The 15,067-nt window shown below is 41.9% G+C and overlaps 3 protein-coding genes across 3 annotated transcripts; 1 reads left to right on the top strand and 2 right to left on the bottom strand.

Annotated features, from left to right (window-relative positions):
- The first annotated feature begins 3,215 nt into the window (after positions 1-3,215).
- On the top strand, positions 3,216-6,383 carry LOC137955418 (uncharacterized). Its single transcript, XM_068802351.1, has 7 exons — positions 3,216-3,338; positions 3,458-3,664; positions 3,878-4,019; positions 4,096-4,184; positions 4,826-4,880; positions 5,003-5,088; positions 5,923-6,383. The coding sequence occupies exons 1-7, from the start codon at positions 3,288-3,290 to the stop codon at positions 6,076-6,078; spliced, it is 786 nt and encodes a 261-aa protein (XP_068658452.1). The 5' UTR covers positions 3,216-3,287; the 3' UTR covers positions 6,079-6,383.
- LOC137955417 (pentatricopeptide repeat-containing protein At3g56550-like) lies at positions 6,370-8,183 on the bottom strand. The gene has a single exon (XM_068802350.1). It carries the CDS (start codon positions 8,181-8,183, stop codon positions 6,432-6,434), a length of 1,752 nt encoding a protein of 583 aa, XP_068658451.1. The 3' UTR covers positions 6,370-6,431.
- A 210-nt stretch (positions 8,184-8,393) lies between these two features.
- On the bottom strand, positions 8,394-11,438 carry LOC137956356 (uncharacterized protein C24B11.05-like). Its single transcript, XM_068803823.1, has 8 exons — positions 11,039-11,438; positions 10,400-10,471; positions 10,207-10,272; positions 9,851-9,948; positions 9,616-9,741; positions 8,922-9,212; positions 8,762-8,827; positions 8,394-8,657 (listed from the first exon to the last, which is right to left on the bottom strand). Exons 2-8 carry the CDS (start codon positions 10,449-10,451, stop codon positions 8,502-8,504), a joined length of 855 nt encoding a protein of 284 aa, XP_068659924.1. The 5' UTR covers positions 10,452-10,471; positions 11,039-11,438; the 3' UTR covers positions 8,394-8,501.
- Between the last annotated feature and the right edge of the window lie 3,629 nt (positions 11,439-15,067).

Consider the following 15,067-nt stretch of genomic DNA (forward strand, 5'->3'; position numbering starts at 1 on the left):
TACAATGTTTTTTTGTTTTTTGAATGATCGGTGGTGTTGGTGCTATTGGAGTCGAATAAATATAACCACTACCCATCATCATCACTATCATTACCCATGACCATCAACTTCATCATCATGATGCCCATCAAATCGAATGCGTGAGTGGACTTTCAAGCTTCAAGGGGACTAAGAATGAGGCTGATTTTCATTATAATAAATCCCAAATCTCATCTGGGCAAGAGAGAATCCATCAAGTGATATTTAATTTAAGTTGCTCCACACAGAAGAAAGAAGCAGCAAGCGGAAAAACACAAAGATCTAGCAACTCCACTTGCCTGCAGAAGTCTCTCTCTAGTAACAATTTGTTGAGTAGTTTTGCAGTTTAATTCAAAATGCATAATAAAACAACTGTTAAAATAGGCAGGATGTCTTCAATCTCTTCCTCAGATCTGACGCTCGAAAGTTTTCCTTCCCTGAAAACAAACTGAAGAAACTGTACAGGAAAACAAGCTTATACACCGAAAGGTTAAGAAACACCTAATGAAGTGTTCCCGTTGACTCTAAGAATAGTCCATGAGCAGCATCGGACCAACCGCTTGGCTGTGGATTTAGATATTCCGGGTACGACTGCCATCAGACACTCAACTAACAACGACCAACAATTAAGTCTGGAAATTTTCTTTCACAGTAGGAGAAGGAAGTTTCTGGTCGTTGTCTGTCTCATTTCATGAATGCTGTGCGTTTTTAATGCAACCCACTAAAGATCTTAATTATAAGTAATTCCCTTATCCATTTCGATACATTTCTTGAAAGAAAGTTTCGATCTTTTTGCTTTTCCTTTTTGTTTTTCCCTTCTGGTAAGTAAGTTTCTACGGGACTCGTTGACGCGAAATTGGCCGCTCGACTGAAAATAAAAAGCTCGGGGTTAAATCTCCATTTTAAGACGGGGGAGAAGTCCGAGCTGCCAAGAGAAAGGGAAAGAAAAATGTAAAAGAACAAAGAAATTTCTGCCCTGTTTACACAAACGAAAGAAGTCAAGATTCCCATTTGACATTTGAGATATCTTGATCAAGTTGAAGGGATAAATCGTGGCGGGAGAGTGGCCGAAGCGACAGCGCGAAGAAGAAGACAAACCTGACTTTACAGTAATCACATGTAGACCATAGCCCCATGTTACATCTATGTATCAGAAAGCAGAATCACGGGGAATACATATCATCGTCGATTGTAATTCTCAGCCGGAGTTCATGGGAACCCAGAAGGTCCATGAGGTAAATCTGTATGCCCCCTCAGTCGCCATGGGTGTTTCATGGCCATGCATCACCGATGCATAATTTAATGGAATTACTGGTTCTACGATCAGTGAGAACAAACGAGGCTTACAGCAGTAAACTGTAAACAACTCCATGAATGCTGAAATGGGTCCAAGCAGAAATAACAGGAAGAAGATCGGTCGGTCTTCCCTCCCTCGTCACCTTCTATTCTAATCCACAACACAGTACATGTATCGAGTGGGACCCAAGAGAAGCAAGCATCCAAAAATGAGTTGCACCAGCACCAGGAAGCTCCATGACCAACAACCCCATCAGGCACATCAGTATTTTGACTCACCAGACACCAGATGCAGCCACTGGAGGATGACCCACGAGAGCTGGTCTGCTTTCCCCTTTTCAACAGCTACAAATTGGGAAAAAAAAATTGAAAAGGGAAGGAAACCTTGCTATCAGATACATGACGCAATATGTCTTTTTTGCTGTTGTTTCTGCAAAGAACAATTTAAAAGAGGTTGTGGACAAAAAGTGACTCAACTGGTTGGCGCCTCCCCAAGTCTTAAAAAGCTTATGACATTTAATTGACGGGGGCTCTAAACTGATTACTCAGTCTTCCCTCAAGAACAAGAAAACCTAAATCAGGGCCATCACTAAAAATTAGGATTTCATGCACCAGTATTTACAAATATTGAGACTTGAATCCAAGTCTCACCAGTCCTCTCTCCTCTTTCCCCCCACCCTGTTCCACCGACCTTCCTTGTCAATTTTCACATCTGTTCACAGAGCGACATGGACATGAAAGTGAGGAGCCAACCATGTCAAAGAGACGGGATAAAACTGTGACAGTGTCACATCTCCAGACCAGACATCACAAACGGGGCAACATCAGGGATGCAGGTCAAAAAAATATTTACCCACCTCATCCAGCAAAAATTCAACATTACCAGAACCGGATTGAGTTTCAGTTTACATCACTCGGGAGAAGAAAAAACTTCCTTGCTTTTTCCGTTTTTTCAGATGTCAAATCGTGATTCCATAGTGATGTTTACACTTTTGAGCCAAATGCACCGAGATTAGGTTGAGACCTTGTTACCCAGATTGAGAGAATTCAGAGGTTCAAAAGCCTGCAAATGGGAAATTAAATATGAGTTTCCTCAAGCTGGAGTAGGTGCCTTCCCCTAACTAATCTTCTGATAATGACAAATGTACTGAAATTTTGAAGTAGTTACGATTGTTTTCGTAACTAATCTCACAAGCTCCCACTGATCCCAATATCTTAGACCGAGTTCAAGGGTCATCTCCAGTAACAAGTAGACAAAGACTCGAGTATTACATCACTTTGGCACTATTCTATTGCTAAGACGACATAGATGCCACAGTGATCTCAGCTTGCTAAGATGACATAGATAGCAGAAGCTTACCTAATTGGAGAACCTAATTAGGAAAAGAGACTTTCTTTTTCTTGGTTTGAAGGGATCTCAAAGTGCTTACGGAGACGGATCAAACATCGGTGACTCTTCTAGATGAAGCCCAAATATAGATTTACAAGCTCTGGATACAAAACAAATCAGTATCCTCTTAACTGAACTGCATATGCAAGCTTCCTCCTTGAATATTACATATATGCCATGCTTCCTAGAGTGATATTTTGAAACATAACTTTATAATTGATTTATTTAGATAATTAAGTTAAATTTGTTACTTTTATATAAATAATTTTTAAATATTTATTTTTTAACGTGCCAGCATGTAAATTCTTTCTTTATAATTTGTACTCTTTCCGGGGAGGAGGCTTGGGGCAGTCAAACGACCCGGGTTCGGGCGGATATTCCAACAAATCCGACGGGTGAACCAATGACAGCCTCACTTGCGCACACGGCGCACTATAAAACTTACTTATCCAGCTTCACCTCTCTCGCATTTGCTCCTTATCTTCGCTGCTGCGCTCTCCTGCTTCTCTGCTTCACTGCTTCACTCGCTCTCTTCTCTCTTCTCTCTTCTCTCTTCTGGAGACAATTTCTCCCCCATCCGACCATGGCTTCTTCTGCGTTGCCTTTCCAAATGTGTACTCGCTCGTCCCCTCAGGTTCGATTTCTTTCGGTTCACTTACTCAATTATCCATTCATTCTCCCGCTTATCTTGCGTCAGGACTCGGGAGAAAGTTTCATGTCCAATTCTTCTTTTACTGATTGTATATTTCTCAGTGTAACTCCTTAAGTTGGGGGAAGCCTTATATTTGTTCACGGATGACGCCCGGTGAGAGCAACAGCTTAATTGTTCCATCTGTGAGTTGTCTTGGGAGTGTTTTGTCTTCAAAATGTCAGTACTCTTCACGACTTCGCATCAAGCAAATTTCTAAAGCAACCCCCGCGAAGTATCGAAGAATGGTCTGCACTAACTCGGCGACGCCTGTAAGTTTGCGATACATGTGAATTTGCATGTTTTTCCTTTACTTTTTTTCCTACTTGCTTGGTCTCAGTGATGCTTGGTTCTACAATTAGCATTCATTTCTTCGGTCGGACGCATTGGTCTTCTTTTTCTTCTTTGTTATTGTACTCAATTGAGAGGATGACCAGCACATTTTGGTGTTCGCTCTGTGGTTCTTTTGTCCGTGCATGTTTTAGGGGGTAGAGCTGCAGGCCAAAGTAACAAATAAGTGCTTCTTTGATGTGGAAATTGGGCGTGATCCTGTCGGTAGAATTGTTATAGGTCTATTTGGTGAAGTTGTTCCAATCACTGTGGAGAACTTTCGTGCTTTGTGTACAGGTATTAATCATTTTTATGTCCCCACTCTTTTTGCCTATGCTGCGGACAACTGAGTTCTCTGATTTTATAAATGCAGGAGAGAAAGGATTTGGTTACAAAGGATGCTCTTTCCATAGAATTATTAAGGACTTCATGATCCAGGGTGGGGACTTTCAGGAAGGAGATGTGAGTTTTGGACATCTAATCTGTTTGGGACTTACTCTTCTTGAAGAAAGACTTTCTTATAGTATCTCAAAAAATGAAAAAAATTAAAATATCTGACAAGCACAGTTTACAGGACTTGAGGTGTCCTTTATACTATGAATGATATGGCAAACGAAAACTCATGCCGTTAGACCTTCGAAATTACATCAAAATAACATGTTTCCCTCCAGCAGTGTTATTCAAATGTGCATTGTGGTATGAAGAAAGTAATCTTCCACATATATTAATTTCTTAGGAAAAAGCTTTTATTGGTGCCTTTTCATTCCCTTGAAGATAAAACTTTGTTATAAAACCTATCTTCTAGTCCACAGTTCTAGAAATATAAGCAATTATGAGAGAGAGAGAGAGAGAGAGAGAGAGAGAGAGGTTTTAAATAAAACATATTTTCTTATTTTTCTGGCCAATCTTTTAGTCCATTTCGGAAAAATCTCTAAGTCAGACAGCTTATGAGCTGTTGATCAAGCCTAATACTGGAACAGATTATTTTTTATTTTTTTTAACAATGATACCACAGATCCAAAGCAGAACTTAAAATTCTGATATTATGTGTTTCTTGCCAATCTTCTGACGTGACATCATTATGTGCTTTCAATTTTCTACAGGGCACTGGTGGAGTGAGTATATATGGTTCTCAGTTCAACGACGAAAACTTCAAGTGTAAGGAGCAATTCTTTTACACAACCCCCTTGATTCTGCTGACCATAGGATGATTTTTCTATCTATGTTCTGAACTAATTAGACTAATTAGCTGACGCCTTAGTTGTGTTCTGCCATTTCAGTAAAGCATATTGGACCTGGAGTTCTGAGTATGGCTAATGCAGGTCCCAACACAAATGGAAGTCAATTTTTCATGTGCACAGTTAAGGTGAGATGTCTTTCTTCATAACAGCATTTCTTGAAACAATGTGTGATTGTGATAAAAATGATAATCTGACAAATTGCTCTGAGCTCATCAATGCCCTGCATTCTTATTGTCTTAGGCTTGTATGGAGCCTCAGACCCACTAAAATCCAATTACTTGGTCTTCAGCACCTCAGAATCATTTTTTTCTGTATGGTGCTGCTGGATCTGGAGCTGTCTTCAAATTATGTGACTGCTTTCCTTTTGCCAACACATTGTATATATGACTGCTGATCTATCAGTGGCTACAGTTTTTTCTGGATTTGCTATTTGGGAAAAAATCTCGATCATCCAACATGTTTCCCCATCCCATCTGAGACAATTGTTTCAGACCATTAATTGTCCATTTCAATCTCAAATAATGACTTAGTATGTATTTTCCCTTTGTATTCATATTTTAAAAAATCAATGAGAATAGAAGTAGTTTAAATCCTGATCCTGAAGCAGGTCTTTGTCAAAAGACATGATTAAATATATAAAATCCAACTTGTATTTTTATGTTCTTGGGAGCAAGCTCCACTCTAGGAACACATTTGTGGTGCATAAACCAAGATGACCTATTCAGTTGTTTTACAATAGGCTGGTCACGGTTCAGACATTTTGAATTGAACCATAATTTTGCAATCAAATACTGGCAGGTGTAGGGATCAAAACCACTCTCTTTTCTACTAACTTCACAAAATTGGATGACTAGAACTGACCAAATTGTGAGCTACATTTGCCAGTGCTGCAGTTTAGTTGTTGGTTCTTGGATTGAATGTGTACTGATCTGATTTCAATTTTAATGCATGTGAAATAGACACCATGGTTGGATAACCGCCATGTTGTGTTTGGGCACATCATAGAGGGTATGGATGTGGTGCGGAAGCTTGAGTCCCAAGAAACAAGCAGATCAGACTATCCAAAGGTGCCATGCAGGATTGTCAACTGTGGAGAGCTGCCAATGGAGAGCTGATTAGCCTTCCATATCACATATTGGAGTTTTCTCACTTGATCTGCTCTTCTTCTGAAGCTTCACGGGTTCAAACTATGGCTTCACAATCTGATGAGCTCAGAGGCTTCACTGGATTCCATCATGAATGTGTATTGATGGTCTTAGAGGAATTTACTTTACCATTTTCCCATCTACATGAGATGTGTGTTGGTGAAGGAACCCCAACCAATTGCACATGTTTGAGGCATGTAACTTATATATGATTATATCTTTAGACAATGAATTGAGTAAGAAATATCTTGATAAGCATCAGTGAATTTTAAGTACCAGGTTTGCCTTTACCTATTCTTATACATAATAATAACATTACAAAGTCACAAAAAATCTCTGCAGGAACACATTCCATCCTTGAAGTGGTGGAACCGGATTCTGTCCCTGACCACTATCTCTCCGTCAAATGCTTTTGATATAAATTTCGTCAGCGAATGGCAATCTCTACAGACCCTCAAATTCTTCACAATCCGGAGGGTTGTCCCTGGAGGTGTTCTTGCCAAGCCAAAAGCAATAGCCAATTTCTCACTGTGAGAATGGTTTGAGTTTCCCATCCACTCTTCTGAACATTCTTCAGTGGGTTGAACCCCTATGGCTAAAGACTTCTCTTCTACATATCCGGCCAATCTTGCCTTCTGAATCACGTCCTTCAACATACTGTGAATTTCTTTGATATCTTTGTGTGACTTATCATCTACAATGAATTTATGAACGACGCTGGCAATATCAATCCTACTCCAACCTGGGGTTGTCTTGATTCCTTGATACTTGATCATTTTTCTCATCCTGGACACTCCTTGCCTATCTCCAGTATCAGCATATATCCCAGACATGAGAACACAGTCCCCAGCATTTTGGCAGTTCGCTCTAATCAAATTTCCCATTGCAACTTCACCCATCGCCACATTTTTGTAAATCCTGCAAGCATTTAGCAAGATCCTCCATAAGACAGGATCATCACTAGCATCTGAATTTTCAATGAACTGAAGAGCATCTTCAAATTTCCCAGCACGTCCAAACAGATCCACCATGCAGCCCAAATGCTTTATACCAGGATTGAAGCAGAATTCTGACCTCATCCTGTGAAAATACTTAACTCCCTCAGTGACCAAGCCTTGGTGGCTACACCCAGATAAAAGACCAATAAAAGTGATTGAATTTGGCCCAACTCCTTCCCCAAGCATCTGCCTGAAAAACCAGATTGCCTCATCTCCACAACCATGGACTCCCAGTCCTACTATTATCGAATTCCATGTAGACAAATCTTTCCTTTTCATCCTGCTGAAAACCTGACAAGCCCTTTCCAAGCTTCCACACTTTGCGTACATATCTATAAGTGCATTTCCCACGAACACATTGACTGTGAAGCCATTTTCTTCAGCAAATTTATGCATTTCAACGCCAAAACTCAAAGCTCCCAAGTGGGCACAACACGAAACCAAGCTAACGACAGTAAACTCATCTGGTTCCACGCTCGAAGTTCTCATCTGATCATAGAGTTCCATTGCCTCAGTATGCAAGCCAGCCTGAGAGTAACAAGAAATCATTGAATTCCATGCAACCAAATCTTTCTCAAGCATTTCGTCAAACAGTTTTTTTGCCGTCTCCACCGACCCACTCCCCCCATAAGATCTTACGAGATTTGTATATACAGACACACTAAAAAGGTACCCATGTCGGATGATTGATCCATGAGCCTCCCTGCATTTTCTGTCAACTTTTGCCGTAGTACAAGCCTCGAGGAGAAACGAAAAGGTGTACTTATCTGGACAACAGTGGCCATCTTGTATCATTCTATTATAAAATAAAATGGCTTCCAGGGGGAAAGGGCTTTGAGAGGAACCTCGGACGATCGAATTCCAAGCTGATATCGATGGGTTTTCGATTTGGCCAAAGAGAACGCGCGCGTAACTAAGATTTCCAGATACCGAGACTGCACAAAAGTTGAGCAGCTTTTTAATGATGGATGGGTCGCTGTGGCAGCCGCTAACGAAGATTTGAGCATGAATTTTTTTGAGCTTTTGCATGCTGTTGCATCCCTGCAATGAAACGAGGAAATTGTTTATTTGGATCATTGTGCATTGTCCGTTTCTCTCCTGTTTGCTCTCAATTATCGACGTAGATTTACAACTTCACTAGATGACCTTACTTCTGATAGGCTTAATATAAACCGGACATACTCCCCGAGTATGAAAATTTTACTTTTGAAGTAGAAGGCTTGGCAATTTATTCGAGGCATCAAGTCTGTATATCGTCAAAATCACGATTCACAGGACACAAGAAGCTAGAAGATAAAATCTATTATTTGACTTATTACAACTAATGTTCATTGTACTGTCATGAACATACATCTCTCCCTTCCTTGCAACATCAGGCTCTTTTATATCTAGAAATCAAGCAAGAACAACAGTTTCAACAACACTGGATTGAATAAGTGCCTCCATCTGCTCCCCTTCTTCAGCGTCCCATATCTCTGGCAGAGCTCCTTTTATGTTGTGGATGCTGTTCAGAGCGTAGTCAGCTCCGGGGACAAGCACTGAGCTCCCCACCTGCGTGACAAACACCATGCTGTCATATAAAAGGAGAAACAAGTGAAGATATCATCTGCCAAAATTTGACTGGACTGTATCGGAACAAGTTATTAGGATCATACAATAACGGTATGAAGCCCTGCAGCCTTTCCAGCTGCGATGTTACGACTGCTGTCGTCAAAGAAAACCTGAAAAAACGAATAAAAAAAGAGATTACTTCATTACTACCTTCATAATGAGGAAACCAACAAAAAAATGGTGGTCAATAGCCCATGTTATTACAGTTTTATCCGGCTCAATATGGGCAATTCGAATAGCAGCTTCTATTGCTTCTTGAGATGGTTTGCAAAGAATAAGATTGGGCCTTGGACGGTTCATATTGGTGATTTCGGTGTTTTCAGTCTCTGCACTGCGCTCACTGAAGAATGTGGTTTCATCACACTCGACAAAGTCACTTTCAGATTTAGGAGGTGGATTAAGTGTCTCGAAGCAGATAACCCCTTCAAAGCAGTCTTCCAAGCCCAACCTACTCAGAACTTGAGCTGCATGAGCTTTGTCGGCGTTTGTAAATATCTGTAAAAAAGACATTAGGACAGGCAAATAAAACAAGAATCCATGCAAATTTGTTCAATAGTTAGCCCAAAAAAAAAATGATTAGCCATTTAAGAAACCTATTTTGCCAGTTAATAAAAATAAAATTTTTGTATTCACTAATGTATGTGGAACTATCCTTATCACTCCCCCTCATGTGTAGGCACGTGGATAATTTGGGTAGATGCTCACTTATGAGAATCTTGCTTTGATACTATGTTAAAATGGGTCGAAGGCCCTATCCCAAAATAACTAGCCACTTAAGAAACCTCTTTTTTCAACTAATAAACACAAGATTTTTGTAATCACTAATGTATATGAGACTATCCTTAACACTGACATTGGTTGCAAAATGAAGTAATATGAAAAAGAAGTGTTGACGTACTATTTTTCTCTGTGTCATGGAAAGCAATAGGTTCCTGAGCACAGGATCAGGCTTCAAAGATTCATAAGGTAATCGGCCATGAACATATGCATGAAATTCATCATTGTCAAACTCATAGCCAAATACCTGCAAGGAGAGAACAAAATCAAATGCCCTCAGTATAAGCATCAACAAAGTCTTCCTTCGAGAGAAGGTGAAACATAATCTGACAGGGAGGCAGAAACAATTGATGTACCTTGAGGCCAGCCATGGTTGTCCCATACTCCTTGTACAATTCCAAGCACATCTTTGGCACTTGACTTCCTTCGATTTGAAGATGGTGCAGCATGTAATCTGTCGTCATTATTCCATTAGCAAGAGCAACACTAAAGATTTTTCAGCAGTAGCTGGTCATCAATTTATGCAGAATAAACCCAGAAAAGTTGATTCAGCCACTTGTTATCAGAGTCCCGTTTCCACTCTCATTACAGGGTCAGTAAGTTGTTACTGGATTCTCACTCCTTACTCTCTTTTCCGGTAAGACTAAAGGCCGGAACACTGAACTCTAAAATAAAATTTTGCAACTATCAGTAACGAAACTGTTGAATTCACCTTCAATATTTTTGCGGCAGGCTAAGTTGAGGCCAGAGCTCATTGGATAGAGTGTGTCATCCATATCTGAACACAGAGCACATAACACAGGAAGGCATCGGATATCAGTTTAAATCTAACAGAACAATTTGACAAGAATCAGTTAAACCTCTTGACACTTTCAAGGTTGAAGAGATATTGAAGTCAGACGTACCAAATAGCAAGCATTCGTACTTGGCTTTGTTTGATATCCCTCCAGCATCCATTTTCGGAATTCAACTGAAGTCTGAAAAGACAACCAATAAGCCAAAGAAAATAGAAAAACAGGAAACTAGTTCATAAGCTTTTTTCATTCATACTAAATGATGAAAGAAGAAGAATTAGCAAAAGAATCAACCAATTCTGCTTGCTGAATTGATTATTCAACTTATAAATAGTTTCTATAAAAAAAAAAATGGTCTTGTATATTAGAGTTCCATCCATAGTCAAGCATTTCCAATTCCCAAAAGGCTGTTGGCTTGAGTTCAGTAATTTGAACAACCCACCCATACGCCAATTCAGTCTTCACAACGAACAAAAATTACAATAAGCAAAACATGATTACAGCAATGAAACTGAGAGTTCAGAGAAACAAAACTTTCACTAGCAGAGGAACAATCAAGATGACGCTCAAAATCCACCAATTAATTTTACAAGTTTAAATCTACAGTCACATCTCAAATACAAACAACCCCTAGCAAAAGAAATCGCAAAACGCAATACAGATTATGGAGAGAAAGAGAGGAAATGATAGTGCAACCGATACCGGAGCCCAAACTCGTATCTTAAGAAAGAAGCAAAACATTAATGTTACCTGCACAAATCCCCGAATGCAATAACCTCTTTCAATCCGATTCGATCATTCAAACCTTCTGAAGGCCTATTTAAACCAAAAAAAAGAAGGCACCCACTTGAGAAAATGTTGGAGGCGACACTTACAACATCCTATGGGGAGAGCATATATCTACGGATCAGAATTTTTTAATACGTTTGTCTTCGGTTAGTGGTCTTTTTCTTCCATCTCTCAGTGCTCACGAGATACCCCATCTTCTCACATTCGTCTGCATATTTTCTCTTCGCAGGAGGTCGCGGGAAAGTGACAAGACTCGTATAGTTCAGCCATTGGAAGCAAACCATTTCAAATTTATGACATGCACGGGATTTCGAGAATCGATAATCGAAACAACCTACACATGGGTAGCTCGTGTCAGTCTCAAACACTAAAATTCAAAGTATCTGTAAAACGTTGAAAAGCCGTTGAGCAAAGAAAAAGAATGTCGGGCAGGAGGATGAGGTTTATTCTCTTAAAGAAAGAAGAAATGTACCCATCACGAAACAAGTGTCGGGAACAATCTCATTCTGATTCTCATCTAGAATAGGATGGTGGGATCTGGAAGAAACAGCTTTCAGTTATCAATCAACATATGCTGTCCATGGATAGCAAAGGTAGTATAGAATTAAAAGCGAATACCGTTACTTATCCCCATCCAAAGGAGCGTTATTTTAGTTAACGCCACTGCAATTATTTGTTAGACCTTACCTGAGTTCTTTAATGGATGGGAGGGGCTAACACTGTTGGCACGCTCGTTAGCCTCTCAAATCATTCATATGGGGCCTCAACTGACTATTTATGTAGAGAAGGCGACAGAGACGAGCTGAAATGGTTTTGAGAAGTTACTGTAACATACAGGTTTTTACGTCAAAGACGGTCGGAATTTGGAACCATTCCCTCTCGCAACTTAAAACTAGACACCTCTCGTGCTTACAGACGCAAGTTGGAAGTTGGGAAGTTTCCTCTCTGGGTCTTCACAAAACGTGCAATACTTGTCTTCATTAATGTCAGACTACACTAAACTGTAAGTTAAAGCTGGGAGTTAGGCAGAGGGTCAGGAAAGGATTTGGAGAATATCAAGCTCAGCTGCCTCCACTGTGGTGCATCAGATTCGAGTTGTGCAAGAAACAAATTCCGAATGTCGTATGCACCCGGAGAAGGGTAATGGATACGATACCAGAAACAGAAGAAAGCCTTTGCGTGGTGGAGCGCAGTGTGGGAATCATCAGCTCGCACCACTGGAAAACTGATAGACAAGCGCTGACATGAACAAGAATAGTACTGGCACCGACTGTTGGTGAAATTTGAACAAAGGTTGCACTTTGGGATTGTGCTCTTCTAATTGCAGCCACATTCGATGTAGAGTGGGCACTAACGGTAGTGGTGCTGTTGCCGGCGAAATAGACCTTGCTCTGCCTGATGTGTGACCTGGAAATGATCCACTCAATGAGTTGGCCACAATACTAATATTTTCTGATAAAATCCTTCAAACACTGAGAAAGAAAGACCCTTGTGAGTCTGGTTTACTTCCCTGTAGAATGACGCTAAAAAAACAGGATCGGTAAGGGCACTTCGTGTCAGGTAGTAATGGGCAATTGTCAAAGCTGGGCCCAAGGGACCCGGATGACCAATGGAAAAACAATATCTCTCTTTGGAACCGATAGAGACAACCAAATACAGGTCTCCCTAGGGATTGATAGAGAGAGGGGTCTCGGAGAGAGGTGACGCTCATCCCCAGAAGAAAGCAGCTCGGGACGAGCGTCACCTGTGCCAGAAAGAGGACTCGACGCTGTGAGCACTGCCATGCAACGCTGTTGCCGTCGCCGGAAGAGAGGGTCTCGGTAGATAGAGAGACTCGATAAGGACGATGCCGTTGCTGTCACCGGTGCCGGAAGATATGAGATTTCTCACCGTCGTGAGAAGCGACACCGCTGTCGAAAGAGGGTAAGCTCGGGATCTTGTATTTGTGCCTGTGTGTGTGGCAGGAAGACGATGCAGGAGCTTCGGTCTCGACAGGAAGATGAAACAGTGAGCTTCGGTCTCGCTAGGAAGACAAAGCAGTGAGCTTTGGTCTCGTTGGGACTCGCTGATGCCAGAAGAACAGGATCAGCGTTGTCCGGTTGACGCTGCAGGGAGAGGCAGCAAAGAGGTGTCAGTTCCGATGCTACTGAGAGAGGCAGCAGAGAGGCGTCGGTTCCAGTGCTGCTGAGAGAGGCAACAGAGAGACGCCAATTCCGATGCTGCTGGCAAAGGCAGTAAGGAGGCTTTCCAGGGGTTGCTGGCAGAGGCAGCAAGGAGGCTTTCCAGGGGCTGCTAGCAAAGGCAGCAAGGAGGCTTTCCAAGAGTTGCTGGCAGAGGCAACAAGGAGGTTTTTCAGGGGTTGTTGGTAGAAGCAGCGAGGAGGCGTTCCAGGTGCTGCGGGTAGAGGCAGCAGGGAGTCGTTGCTACGAGAGACAGTGGGACAACGCTGTTGCTGTAACAGATAAGTCTCCCTATTGTATTGTGATCCTCAATTGATTTGAAATAAAATCCTTTACAGCTCCCGTGGACGTAGACAATTTACTGAACCACGAAAATATTGTGTCATGCATGATTACCTGTCTCATTATGGTCATTTTTTCCCTAACAATTGCTATCAGAGCTGAAGTTCGGGTCTGAGGGAAAAACAATGGCAACAGAGAGGGCTCATAGGCAAGTGGGAGTTGGCCAGCAACTTCAGTTAGTCTTCTAGCATGAAGACGGGGGCAGTAAGTTACAGAGGTAGAGGATATCATGTTTGAGGAATACCTGTTACATTGATATGTGTGAATACAGATTTAAATTAGTCTTCAAGTGGGAGATTGTCAGGTAGTAATGGGAAATTGTTAGAGGTGGGCCCAAGGAACCGGGATGACCAAGGGAAAATAAAGTTTCCCTTGTTGATAATTATCTTCCTTATTGGGATTTACCAAGACACAACAGAAAAATAGTATCTCTCTTTGGAATTGATAGAGACGCAGCCAAATACAGGTCTCCCTAGGGACTAACAGAGAGAGGGGTCTCGAAGAGAGGCGACGCTCGTCCCTAGAAGAGAGCAGCTTGGGATGAGCGTCCCTGGTGCCAGAGAGAGGACTCGACGCCATGAGCACTACCGTGCGACGCTGTTGCTATCGCCATAAGAGAGGGTCTCGGCAGACAGAGAGGCTCGATAAGGACGACGCCGTTGCCGGAAGAGATGAGATTTCTCACTGTCGTGAGAAGTGACACCACTGTCGAAAGAGGGTAAACCCGAGATCTTGTATTTGTGCCTGTGTGTGTGCCAGGAAGACGAAGCAGGAGCTTCGGTCTCAGCAGGAAGACTCGCCAAGAAGATGAAGCAGTGAGCTTCGGTCTCGCCAAGAAGACAAAGCAGTGAGCTTTGGTCTTGTCGGGACTCATCGATGCCGGAAGAACAGGATCGGCTTCAGTGGGAGCTGCGGAAGAAAGGTTTCGGCCTTTGACTCTCGTTTGGTTGACGCTGCAGGGAGAGGCAGCAAATAGGCGTCAATTTCGGTGTTGTTGAGAGAGGCGCCAATTCCGGTGCTGCTGAGAGAGGCAGCAGAGAGGTGTCAGTTCTGGTGCTGCTAAGAGAGGCAGCAGATAGGTGCCAATTTCGGTGCTGCTGGCAGAGGCAGAGGCAGAGGCAACAAGGAGGCTTTCCAGGAGCTACTGACTGAGGCAACAAGGAGGTTTTCCAGGGGCTGCTAGTAGAAGCAACAAGGAGGGGTTCCAGGTGCTGGGGTCGAGGCAGCAGGGAGTCCTTGTTGTGAGAGACAGTGGGACAACGTTGCTGCTGTAACAGACAAGTCTCCCTATTGTATTGTGATCCTCAATTGATTTGAAATAAAATCCTCTACTGCAGGCAATTTGTCGAACCACGAAAATATTGTATCGTGCATGATTACTTGTCTCATTATAGTCATTTTTTTCCTAATACTTTGACCACCTCAATGTGGTACGTGCATACTAGTACTAGTGGAATTACGGCAATTA

The sequence above is a fragment of the Aristolochia californica genome, unplaced genomic scaffold, assembly GCF_029961685.1.
Source record: "Aristolochia californica isolate CCGP_79_NKW_82.1479 unplaced genomic scaffold, dmAriCali1.0.hap1 SCAF_2, whole genome shotgun sequence".
Lineage (NCBI taxonomy): Eukaryota > Viridiplantae > Streptophyta > Magnoliopsida > Piperales > Aristolochiaceae > Aristolochia > Aristolochia californica.

Coding starts and splice junctions, on each gene's coding strand:
- LOC137955417 (XM_068802350.1), bottom strand. CDS start 8,183: ATGATCCAAATAAACAATTTCCTCGTTTCATTGCAGGGATGCAACAGC.
- LOC137956356 (XM_068803823.1), bottom strand. CDS start 10,451: ATGGATGCTGGAGGGATATCAAACAAAGCCAAGTACGAATGCTTGCTA. Junction 9,949..10,206: donor CTGCCGCAAAAATATTGAAG/GTGAATTCAACA, acceptor TAATGACGACAG/ATTACATGCTGCACCATCTT. Junction 8,658..8,761: donor CAGGGCTTCATACCGTTATT/GTATGATCCTAA, acceptor TTTGTCACGCAG/GTGGGGAGCTCAGTGCTTGT.
- LOC137955418 (XM_068802351.1), top strand. CDS start 3,288: ATGGCTTCTTCTGCGTTGCCTTTCCAAATGTGTACTCGCTCGTCCCCT. Junction 3,339..3,457: donor GTACTCGCTCGTCCCCTCAG/GTTCGATTTCTT, acceptor TATATTTCTCAG/TGTAACTCCTTAAGTTGGGG. Junction 4,020..4,095: donor CTTTCGTGCTTTGTGTACAG/GTATTAATCATT, acceptor TTATAAATGCAG/GAGAGAAAGGATTTGGTTAC.